Source organism: Eschrichtius robustus, chromosome X, assembly GCF_028021215.1.
Source record: "Eschrichtius robustus isolate mEscRob2 chromosome X, mEscRob2.pri, whole genome shotgun sequence".
Taxonomy (NCBI): Eukaryota; Metazoa; Chordata; class Mammalia; order Artiodactyla; family Eschrichtiidae; genus Eschrichtius; species Eschrichtius robustus.
In genome coordinates this window covers 69855818-69869098 of record NC_090845.1, presented here as the reverse complement: position 1 = coordinate 69869098, position 13281 = coordinate 69855818, and the positions used below count along the sequence as shown (strand labels likewise).

At 31.6% G+C, this 13281-nt stretch overlaps 1 protein-coding gene across 2 annotated transcripts in view; it reads left to right on the top strand.

The window, feature by feature from the left end:
* Nucleotides 1-13281, top strand: part of BRWD3 (bromodomain and WD repeat domain containing 3) — a 113677-nt gene that overhangs the window by 46009 nt on the left and 54387 nt on the right. For both annotated transcript variants that reach the window (XM_068533344.1, XM_068533343.1), the window contains exons 8-13: nt 1118-1339; nt 5247-5347; nt 5850-5920; nt 6886-6986; nt 9227-9267; nt 12671-12775. In XM_068533344.1, coding sequence (XP_068389445.1) covers nt 1118-1339; nt 5247-5347; nt 5850-5920; nt 6886-6986; nt 9227-9267; nt 12671-12775 — 641 coding nt within the window. The remainder of the gene's footprint in view (nt 1-1117; nt 1340-5246; nt 5348-5849; nt 5921-6885; nt 6987-9226; nt 9268-12670; nt 12776-13281) is intronic.

The following is a 13281-nucleotide window of genomic DNA, read 5'->3' as shown; positions in this document are numbered from 1 at the left end:
GACCTCTATCATTTGGGAAATCTAATTTAAAAAAATTAAATCTTCAGAAGGCCTTATATTCTAGAGGTGGTTAATTTATGTGAAACAAGTTTATCTACTCAATTGGTTTCATTCCATTTTAGCAAACATTTATTAAAATGCATTTTCCATTGGTGCCAGTTCTGCTTAGTTAATGATTACATCATCCTTATAGTTGAATAGTTGAACTACATGTTTAGTAATGAAGATTACAGTTATTATATATATCTCTCTTTGAATTTAATACTAATTATTTTTAAAATTGGATTTTTATTAACCAGATCATATTGTGTGCTTTTGAGTACAAAATTATAGCACACTAATATTTCCAAGTAAAGGCTTAGTCTTATTGTTTCAGTACTAAGTTAATGTAGAAGTGTAGGTAATGGCATAATTTTCTTTTTAAATTCCTAGGCTACAACAAAGGAAGTGGTTTGTATTTTGAGAAGTTCGACTTCTTGGAGTTCATTACAGACTCTTCCATTGATGTTTTCATGACTCCAAAATGCATCACCTAAGTATATGGGTGTTGATGAAGATGAGGATGATGATTTTCATCTTTTTATAAACAGATAATTATTAAATAGCTTATCTACCACAGTAGAATTGCTTTTTACTATTTAAAGCTCTTTTGAAATTCTCAGTGGGAAGTTCCACATAATATTTTCCCCAGAGATTATTAACAAAGTCTCATGTTTGCATGTAGATTTTAGGTTAAAGTTTTAAGTATTTGTAGAGAAAAAAAATATTCAAGCAATTAAGAAAAAAGGCTGTCAGGTGTAAGGAAAGAAATAATGGCAGAGACAGTTAATGCCAAATCACTTAAAAGTAAAAAATATTTTGAGTTGTCAGGATTGGTAGTAGTTTTGAGGAATTATTCACATATGCCATTATCAGTTTCGACAGTGCTTTGTCAGTGCTATCATTTGGACATATTTTATATTTTCTACTCACTCCATGTTATATGAAGAAAAGAGACTAAAAAGTAAAGGCTTAGAAGTAACTTAATAAAATTCTCCTTTGTTTTTGCTTTTTTTGTGCGGGGAGGGAGCGAATTTCTGCTTTATTGTAAATCTTCTGTCCTTTTGTGTTGCTATAGGGTTCAGATGACTGTTTGGTGAAAATTTGGGCAACAGATGATGGGCGCCTTCTTGCTACACTTCGAGGGCACTCTGCTGAAATTTCTGACATGGCTGTTAACTATGAAAACACTCTCATTGCCGCAGGCAGTTGTGATAAAGTTGTAAGAGTGTGGTGTCTTCGAACTTGTGCACCAGTTGCAGTCCTTCAGGGACATTCAGCTTCTATTACTTCCATACAGGTAAGAAAAATAAAAAGATACCTCTAGTATATGTAATAAGAATGAGAATTCTCTTGTTTTTTGTTACATCGTGTGGATTATACAAAGAATGGCAACAGAAAAATATTGATCTCTTAAGGGCTTTGTCCCTACCTTGCAGACAGGTATTTTTTAAAGTTTCCTTTTCATATAAATCTGTTCCCTTTAGAAATAAGTAAAAAGGTCATTGAAAAGGTTTTTCAAATGCAGTGTAAGACATCTTCTTTATCTCATTTGTATTTGTGAAGAAGGGAAGAGACTTGGAATTGCCTTAAGGAACAACACCAGTACCTTTTAGGTAGGATGTAAGTAGCTTCTAATTTGAATATTGGCATACTTTGTGTTAATATTTAATGCAAAATGTTTATCAGTTCAGATTTAGTGTGTGTGTGTGTGTGTATGCATAGTTTAATATTAGGAAAATTTTTATTCTTAGTTTCAGTCATTTCTTATTTCAACTTGATGTTTGACATGCAATACATTGAGTTTTTAAATATTTGTCCATATAGTGTTTTTACCAGATGTTGGTAGTGAAAGTCCTGGATACTCCCCAAAGAACTTTGTTCTCTTCTTTGTGTTGACAGCAAAACAGAGGAATCCTTCTGACACTGTCTTTTATTTTGGTCAAGGAGATTACTTTTGCGGATGAGATAATTACTCCCATTCACTTTTCTTTGTTCTTTAATCACTAATAAATATGCCAGTCAATTTTTTGTGTGTTATTTAAATAATATATCACCTGTTTATGAGGCCCTAGCAAGAATTGGATTCAACATATATTAGATTTGAACACTTTTATGTCAAAGTTTTAATTAGTTGAAATTATTTTTTGGATTTTGTTTTGGGATATTACTAGTTACTTGTGTTCCCACCATCCTGTCTGACAGACTGTTTCTGGAATTTGGAGATAGTCTCATACAACATAAAAAACTATGAATATTTGTTTATACTGGAAATGTTTATGGAACTGTTTGGCTCCTTCATAGTTTCATTTGCTAGTTTCTGTCTCATTTGATTTATGTGTGTAAGTGCCCTAGAGATCCATGGACCTCTTTGTTTTTGTTTTTTGTTTTGGTTTGTTTTTGTATGGACCTCTTTTCTATAACATTTTTTCCCTTACTGATCTCATCAACTCTCATGGCTTTAAATTTCATCTTGTATGCTGATGACTCCAAACTTGTATTTCCATCTTGGGGCCTATCTTTTAGCTCCATACTTGTACATTCAACTACCTACTTGGCATCATCACATGAATGTCTACGAGGCATCTCAAACTCAACATCTTCAAAATTGAACCCCTGTCTTCCTTCTTCAGATTTGCTCCTCCCAAAGCTTTCCCCATCTAAACAAATGACAATTTCATCCTTCCAATTGCTCAGAGTAGTCATCCCTGACTTTTTGTTTCTCATAGCCCATATCTAACTTGTTAGCAAACCATGTTGGCTCTACCCTCAAAATACATCCAGAATCTGAACAAATTCTCATGACCTCTATCATTACTACCCTATTTCAAATTACTATCATCTGTGACCTAGATTTTGGAACAGACTTCTAACTGATCTTCCTGCTTCTTCCCATCCCTCTTTCCTGTCCCAGTCTAGCCTCTGCGTAGCTGCATGAGTGATTTTAAGATGGAAGTTTAAAAAAAAAGGAAGTTAAATCATGTCACTGGTGCTCAGAACATTTAATAGCCTCCAAACTCAGAGTTAAAGCTGAAGGTTTTACAATGACCCACAAGGTCTTACATACTCAGCCCCTTGCTCTCTTTGACCTTATCTCCTACTACTCATTTCCTGTTCTCATTCTGCTTTAGCTGCTTTTTTAGACCACTCTAGCTACACTCCTGTCTTTGCTCTTGCTGTTTCATGTCTCTGAATTGGTCCTCTTTGGATAGTCACATGGTTTGTTCCCTTACTTTCTAAGTGATGGAAATGTCTGTCACTTTTCCAGGGAGACCTTCTCTGACAAACTTACCACTCTAAAATTGTAAATCATTACCCCCCCAGCACTCTTTCATTTTTGTTCATAGTAATGATCATCATTTAGCATGCATTCTATATGCTTTATTCTTTGCTAATTGACTGTCTCTGTTAACATCATAGTGTATTTTTATTCTTTCAGTTTCTTTCTTTCTTTCTTTTTTAATAAAATTGAGGTAAAATGGTATGATGTTAATAGTGGTTGCCTCTGGGTAGTGGAATTATAAATAGCTTTTTTTCTGTTTTTCTATATTTTCTAACTTTTCTTCAATAACTGTGTATTAATTTGTATTCAGAAATGCACATATGTGTTTTTATAATCTTAAACATGATTTCTCATTTAAAAACAATCCAGTTAAGGTACATTAATGTACTGAATTCCCCTTTGTGATTGAAACATTTTAAATATGAGCATAATAAAGGTTTTAGTGTTTCTTCAAACTTAATAAAATCATTATATTTCATATTTTATTGTCTCATTCCTATAGATCCTAGATCAGCAAATTTACAGGCCAGATAGTAAATATATTAGGCTTTGAAGGCCATATGGTCTCTGTTGCAGCTACTTAACTCTGCCTTTGCAATGCAGAAGCAACCATAGACAGTGTAAGGTGACTGTGTTCCAATAAAACTTTATTTACAGAAACGGGCAGGAAGCTGGATTTGGTGTGTGGGCCTTAATTTGCAGACCCCTACTATAGATTGTGGATTAAGCTTTCTATTGCACACTTCTCTATGTCAGAAATGAAAATATAAGCATGCTACCTCAGTACTGATTTCTTTACTATTCATCAACTATTAATGGATAATATTAATTGATATTTTTTGTTTGATTTAAACTCTGTAGTCTTTAGAAGTTCTGTGCTTCCAAACAAGAAAACTAAATAAATGACTTCTAATATCTATAATGATAATTTTCTTTTGATTTGAATTTATTCAAATCCAGTGATCCTTAATTTTCATCTCATTGGAAGGTATTCATTATGTTTATTTGGGATTTTTATTTTTTTTTATTTTTTATTTAATTTTTGTTTATTTATTTGGCCATGCTGAGCGGCTTGCAGGATCTTAGTTCCCCGACCAAGAATTGAACCTGGGCCATGGCAGTGAAAGCTCTGAGTCCTAACCACTGGACTGCCAGGGAATTCCCTATTTGGGATTTTTAAAGCTCATGAGCATGCTAGAGACCCTGGTTTGATTTTCAGCCTTTTCCTGTGTCCCAGGTATCAGGAGCCTAGTGGCTTTTCCCTTCTCTGATTCTCTTCTGAGGACCTGTAAGATACTGAGAGTTAGAGCCTGAGAATCCTACATGATAAAGACCATCAGATAGTAGTCATACTTTAAATTGGCAACTCAAGTGTATTTTTTTAATCTCTTTTTTCCACAATGATACATACATACATTTGACCTATTTTATGTTATCCATTAAAACACATGAAGATGATTTAAATTTAAGAATGGTGAAATTTCTATCATACTTCATTGAAATTAGAGTTTAAAGTAAAATGTTAAAACCCAAATACTTAGACATTAACTTCCTTATCACTGTTTTAGACTTACTTCTGATGCATGCCTTTTTCATGTGAACTATAAAAATTTTATATGGTTGCTATATAAGCGTGTATTCAGCAGATTTGTAATGGTTTAACTAGTAATGACTTTGTTTTTTTCCTCCATTAAAAGTAGGAAAATAATCATATTAAAGTATGATGTTGAATAATTTTAAAATAATTATCTTTAGAGCTAAAATATTTTATCCTAAATTCAATGAGTGACTTTTCTAGTTTTTTGATATTTTGAATTTTTATAAGGTATTCATTAATCTAGGAAATTTAAATAACTAATTTCTTGAAACTGAAATTAAGCTTGAACATGAAAGGTTTCTATTTTAATTAAAATTTTTTTTCCAGTTTTGTCCATCAACTAAAGGCACAACCAGATACCTCACTTCTACTGGTGCTGACGGAACTATCTGTTTCTGGCAATGGCATGTAAAAACAATGAAGTTTAAGTAAGTTTAGAATTGGGTTAGAAATTTTTCTTTATCACCTTGAGAGATTCTTGATAGTCCATGTATGTAAGTATATAAATTTATATATGTATGAGTGTGTATGTACATATCCATACCTACTTCAATTTGATGTTAGAGATTTTAGAATAAATTTTTTATGAAACCAATGTTGAAGAGACTATTTAATTTATACACAAAATTTTGATAAGGAGTATTTGTTTCATTTCTTACTCTGGTAAGAACACTTTGAACCTTTCTTCATGATGGTAGTAAGTAACATGGTAATTTGTTTGTAAAGCTAACATAATAATACTGATAGCATAAAGTATATTTGTAAGTTTAAATGTATTTTTAACTTCAATAATGGGAATAGTACTTACTACTTCAGTTTTGTGGTTTCTATAATATTGATGATAAATCTGTCACTATCTAGCAGTGTGCTAAAATTCTTGCACATTAAATGACCATGATGAAAAATAAAAACATCTTACTTTTCTCTTAGAGATCGCCCCATGAAATTTACTGAGAGATCTAGACCTGGAGTTCAGATATCTTGTTCATCTTTCAGTTCTGGTATGTGTAAAAATTGAATGTTTTGAGTATCTAAAATATTGAATAATCCAGTTATAAAAGATTTTTCAATTGTAAAATATTTTTTAATTTTGTGGAGAAAAAATGCATATGTTTGAGAATTAATGGAAGCATACTAAAAATGCGAACCATATGTTATAATAGACAGATCTTTGTAGACTCTAATTAACATGTAATAGATTTTGAGTTGTTTTCTTATTTACAATTAATATGTTTTTATATAATGCAGAATTTAGTTGGTAAAAAGTAAAGCCTTCACCCAATACTCATACACAATTCAACACTAAAATCCTGCCCTGACTTTTCAGAAAACATTTACAGTGGCTCCATGTAGAAGACATGTTCACAGTATGTAAACAGTGCTTTTCTACTGCTAAGAATTATGTGCTGGTTAACCTTTTCTTTTTTGTTGTGGTAAAATAGAACATGAAATTTACCATTTTAAGAACATTTTTTAAGTGTACAGTTCTGTGGCATTAAGTATATTCACATTGTTCTACATACATTACCACCATCCATCTCTAGAATTTTTTTCATCATCCCAAAAGCTGCTGAGTTTTCACACTCAACCACTATAGCCACTATACAGAGAATTGTAGATATAGGTTATTTTATAAATAATTTTGGAACATTATGTTTTTACATAAAATATGAAGAAATTAATTCCTCAATGCCTTTAATGTTTATGATCCAAAGGCCTGTATTTAGTGTATAGTTGGTGGATTTTTGTTGGGTGAATGGTATAGTTGTTCTTTAAATATTCCTCTTGTTTTTCTTGAATTTTACTTACTTTTCCTCAGAAATGTTAATATGTCTTTAATGGTTAGAAAATAACCTTATGTTTTTTGAAGGCTTTTTAATTAACAAGGTAACGTATAACTAAGGAAGCCATCAGAGGGTTTTTAAAATTCTTCGGTACAATGTTTGTTTGTTTTTTAATCCTCTAGGTGGTATGTTCATTACAACAGGTAGCACTGACCATGTGATTAGAATATATTATTTGGGTTCTGAGATCCCTGAGAAAATTGCTGAATTAGAGTCACATACGGTAAGAACAAAATGAGAAACTTAAATATGTTTCTTTCTTTTTAAACACCCCTGGAAAATTGGTTTTATTTCTTTTCTGATCTCTACCCTAATTTAATATAGATTGGTACTGAAACCTATATGGTAAGATGTCTCTTTAGTAATGAAGATCAGTGTGAAATTCTGGATTTAGTATGGTTGTAGTATTTAAGACAATTTTTATCTGACTGTATGGGAAGGGAAAAATATATATTACAGTAATAATTTATAAAAATCCTCTTCTAGCTTGCTTTATTTTATTAATTATATGAGTGTTTGTTACTTCAAAGTCTATACACTTATTAAAAGACACATTAAAGTATGTCTTAGGAAAAAAATTCTTTTTACTGAATTTAGCTCATCGATCTTAGTTTGATTATTTTCAGAATGCCATCAGACTCCTGAAATCTAATCCCACTTAGTTACAATTTTATGCTGGGGTGACAGCCATTGGTGCCTGGCATTTTTCCTCCCAAGCTCTTTCCACTCTCCTGTGACATTTTCAGGAATCTTGGAGCCACTACTGTTTATTCATATCCCTGTGTACCTTTCACTTCTTCCTTCTGTTTATTTCCTTACCTTCTCCAGGTAATTATTTACTGTTGAATATGGGAGTATTTCTGTTTCAGCTCACTGTATATCTCATGTTCCTCATTGTCAAAGCTGTATAGTCAGCATTTGAAAGTACTCAGCTTTACAAGTCTTACTGTTACTGTTCCTACTACTATTGACACTTTATTTAGAATAGTATTAGTACATATCAATAAAACACACATAATTTCCCTGAAAGATGACTTTTAAAAAAAGATACTTTGTGAGTTCCAGAATCAATCATGTTCCCGAAATTTGTAGTAAAAGAGACCCCTGTTAGAAACCTTTTCCTTGAGCTTTTGGAAACAGCCTCCTGCTTTTGTCTTACCATATAAACATAATTGGATATTCTCCTTATGAAAAGTTACTGAACCTAGCTGAGCTCTCACCTTGCTGTTACTTATTCCTAGATACTAAAATCCTGGAATATTATGTAAATTGTGAAAGAGAAAAACTTAGGAAATATATAAAGATCTCAATCTGAGACTATCCAGTGGGAAAAATCCACTTGTGCTAGAGCACACAAAGGAGGCATCTTTACAGTTACCACCCAAGCAAGGTGTGTATACAGTGCAGTCAAATTTATTGAGAGCTGAGAGAGGAGGAGATAATAAATGAATGGGAAATAATTGAGGGGGGAAAAGATGAAGAAAAACTGATTGGTAGGGGTTTTTTGGCAAGGGCCTAGCTAAGAAAAAGTCAGAAAACTTAAACATTCCTTGTTGAAATCAGTGGTGGCTGTTAGTCATTGAAAGTAAGATGTCCTTCCAGAACATCTAAAACCAGTTATTGCAACTGGCAGTGAGAATCCCGAATCTGTCAGATAAATACTCAGTGAAATCATGGAACAGTGTGAATCACAGATACGTCTGAACATATGAAGACGGTTTAATACGTTTTTAAAATGAAAAAATAATTAAATACGAAGACATTTAGTATCTGAACTTTTTATTAAAAATTAAGTTCAAATAAAAAAAGAAAATTAATTAAAAAATTACGTTCAAATGTAGTTCAATAATTGTGGTTTGTGAAAATGTTTCCAACATTTGAAGGTACATTACTATAATATAATGACTACAATGCACATTATATTTGTAAAAGTATAGTTTAGTCATTGTAAAGAAAGGTTCAAACAACAGTATCTAAATTATAGAACCTAAAGACAGTCAAATGAATTCATTGTAAAATAGTTAAATAAACCATGTAAGAAACAGGAAATCATTGATTTGTTTTCTAAAATTAAAAAAAAATGTTAAGTGAGGAATTTAATTCAACTACTATTAAATGAATTATTTTAAGTTGGCATTTTAGATTAGTGTGCTGTCTTATTATGGGGGATATAATAAACTATCACCTATTCAGAACTATCTGTCTCTTGAGATTATGGTTTAGAAACAGGTTTGCTTATGTCTGGTTTATCTCAAATTACTGCTGATAAGTATTCCTCCTTAGTTAATGTATTGTTTCAGCCTTCATTAATTTTTTAAAGAAAATTAGAGGGTTTTTTTAAAGAAAATTATAGCATTAAAATATCTACTCCATGATATTTTCATATGTGAATATGGCAGGAAGAGTACTTTATTCATTTTAAAAATAAATTAATTCTAACCAAAAATCTGTTTTATGTTTTAGGACAAGGTTGTTGCTGTTCAGTTCTGTAACAATGGAGACAGGTAACTATGTAGTACATATCTGTATAAACAGATGTTTCACATATTTTACCTGTATTTCTTCAGAAAACACTACTTCTACTACATTTTTTTTTCTGTCCAGTCACTTAGGCTGAAAGCCCTTGTCTGTCTTTGATGACATTCTTACCCCAGCTCTTCTAAGCTCCCATCCAAGTAGTAGCCATAGTCTATCACTTCTTCCTTTATTAGTGATTTTCCTTTTTCCATTTCTGTTATCACCCATTTTAGTCAAGAATTCCATTATTTGACCCATTACCTTCAGTTTTCTTTTCCCTTCTAAATGTATCTAGTCCATCTCTGTCAGATTAACATTGCCCTGTTCAGAAATCTTTAGTGTTTTCTCTTTGTTTATAATTCAAATGTTTTAGCCTGGCATTCAGAATTCTCTTCAACTTGACTTATACCTACATTCTTTTCTTATCTACTATTCCCCATTTAAATACTTAGATCCAGCCCAATTGATTTAGTCATCATTATTATTACATCCCATATACATTCTCTTATCCATTCTTTCACTTATACTTTACCTCACACCAGAAATAATCATACCCTACTTCCTTTCACTCCTTTTCTATACCGCCTATGTCCTCCCTCTCCCTTCTGCTCTCCTTCCTTTTATTTTCCTTCTGCCTCCTGTTTCTTTTTCTTCTCTAAGTTCTATCTTCCTTTTAAGGTTCATACCCTACCTGAAGCCTTTCCTGACTGCTTGAGATATTAGCTGTCTTGTCTTCCTTTGAGCATCTGTATTGCTTACTGTCTCTACTACTCATATGATACACAATTTCCTATGTCTGTAAACTCAGAAATTATATACAGGTATTCATGTACCCTCTCAAATGTCTGGTCCCCAGAAGGTGATAATCTTCTGCCCTGGCCTACAAATTGACCTAGAATAGATTTAAAAATTCAACCACTTAGCATAAATTTGTATCCTTATCTGTCTATAAAGACTTTATGTGGGTGACCATGTTTTATTATTAAATACTTTTCAAACACTGGGTGATTACTATGATGAATGTGTTAATCTTTGTTAAATGCGAGAGTAAATAATGATGGTCCACAAAGAGTGATGTTTTTATTAGGAATGAAAAATCCTTAAAATAATTTTTAAGTTGGTTTATTGCACCCTACTGAGCTATACACTGGAAGGTTTGTACAGCTACTATTCTTTCATTCTAGGAGTATATGAATTTTTTAATTCTTTGCCTTTTTCCTTAAATGAGAAATATTATTTTATCTTAATTAGTTATGTGGCCAGTAAATACATCAAAAGATGTCCAATTTTACTAATAATCAGAGAAATGCAATTTAGAATAACAGTAACAATTTTTTTCTTTCAGAATGACAAGATATTGAAAAATGATAACACCCAATATTGACAAGGGTTTAGGGAAAATAGACACTCCCCCACAACCTTGATGATACTGTAAATTGTTTTTAAAAAAACTTTTCAGGGAAATAATTTGGCAGTATGTCAAAAGCTTTCAAAATGTGCCTACCCTGAAGGGGGAATATAAGGGAGAAAAGATTCAGGAAGAGAGTATAAATTCTTCATGAAAGAGTCCATTATACTGTTATACTAGGAAAATGTCATTGATTTGACAGCTCCCAGTGTGTGCATCTGTGGCCAAACCTGAAGCTGAGACAGAATAAAGCTTTTCTTTCTTTAAAAAAAAAATGTGCCTACCCTTTGACTCAGTAAAGATATATATAAGGTTTTACAAAGATGTGTATAGAGATATTCATCACAACATTATTTATAATGGCGAAGACTAGAAACAGTAAAAATATTCATCATTAGGAGGTTGATTAAATAAATTTTGATATATCCATATTGTTGAACATTTATTGAAAGTGATGGTAGTTTTTATATTTGTAAACATAGAAATATATCTACAAAATACAGTTGACCCTTGAAAAGCATAGGTTTGAACTGTGCAGGTCCACTTATGCAGATTGTTTTTCAATGAATACATTAGAAAAAGTTTTGGAGATTTGTGACAATTTGAAAAAACTCAGACAAACCATGTAGCCTAGAAATATCAAAAAAATTAAGAGAAAGGTATGTCATGAATGTATAAAATATATGTAGATACACATATAACACACAAAATAAGTGTTAGTCAAGTGTTTATGTTATTGGTAATTCTGGTCAACAGTAGGCTAATAGTATTTAACTTTGGGGGAGTCAAAATATACACGCAAAGTTTTGATTGTGTGGCAGTGTGGGGGTCGGTGCCTCTAATCCCTACATTGTTCAGGGGTCAAACTGTACACTTAAATTAAAGAAAAACATTATAAAACATTATATGTAGTGTAATTCTATTTTCTGTAGGGGGAATATCTAAATATATATATAAATATATATAAATATATATATATATATATATATATATATCTGTCTTTAATAAAGTCTGAAAGAATAGAAACTAAATTATGAACAGTGATAGATTTATAGGTTAATGAATGTATTTTTATAACAGTTTTATTGAGATACATTCCACATAAAAATCAATGTTTTTAGTATATTCACAGGGTTGTGCAGCCTTCACTACGATCAATTTTATTTTATTATTTTTTAATTGAAGTATATTTAATTTATAATACTATATTAGTTTCAGGTGTACAACATAGTGATTCAATGTTTTTATAGATTATACTCCATTTAAGTTTATTATAAAATAATGGCCATATTTCTCCATGCTGTACACTATATCCTTGTTGCTTATCTGTTTTATACATAGTAGTTTGTATCTCTTAATCCATATCCCTAGAACATTGTCATCACCCTAAAAAGAATTCCCATATCATACCCTTTAGCTTTCAATCCCCAATCTTTTTACACCTCCACCCTCAGCTCTGAACAACCATTAATCCACTTTTTTGTTTTTATAGATTTGCCTATTCTGGATGTTTCATATTAACGGAATCATACAATATTTGGTCTTTTGTGACTTTTTCCACTTATAATGTTTTCAAGATTCATCCATGTTGGAGCATGTATAAGAATTGGATTCCTTTTTGTGGCTGTCAAGCATTCGATTGTATGGATATACGACAATTTGTTTATCCATTTATCAGTTGATCGACATTTGGGTTGTCACCACTTTTTGGCGTATAATGAATAATGTCATGGATATTCGTGTACAAGTTTTTGTGTGGACTTATGTTTTCATTGCTCTTGTATATTTATGGGGGAGTAGAATTGCTGAGTCATATGGTACTGTTTATCATTTTGAGGAACTGCCAAACTGTTTTACAAAGTGTACCATTTTTATTCTCCGCAGAAATATATGAGGATGAATGTATTACTTTTATAATTAGAAAAATAGTGATTTCCATTTTAGAGGAAGGTAATAAGGATATTTTAACTGTTTCTTTGCAGTTTAAGATTTGTTAGTGGAAGTAGAGATGGAACGGCAAGAATCTGGCAATATCAGCAACAAGAGTGGAAGAGTATAGTGCTAGATATGGCTACTAAAATGACTGGGTAAGATTGGATGTTAGATATTTTAGTGGTTCTCATATGGTATAGTATGTTTTACATTATTGAATTCTATTTAATAATGAAAATAAATATCTTTTTAATTTGTAGTTAATTGGTAGATGTGAAGTTTGCATCTGTATATAGTCTCTAAGCACTATTACCTTTTGCTGTTGATGGACAGATTGGATGATAGGAACATAGCTGACTCATTGAAAATTCTGGTCTCTTGTGATCCAAAGATCTCTGTGCTTTACTAATGCCCATATAATCATTCTCTGCCCTGATTTTCTATTAAGTCATTTTTTATATCTATTTATACTATTTTCTACTTTGAGGATTGTCCCTATTAAGTGTCATCGTATGTTTAGATATTTCTCTGACTTACTGAGGATACCTTTATATTTCATATTGCTAACATTCCTACTTGACATTATAAATACAATTAATCAGAATTCTGTTTCATCATCTTCACTGTTCATTGGAAGATATATAATTCCTCTTTAGGATAC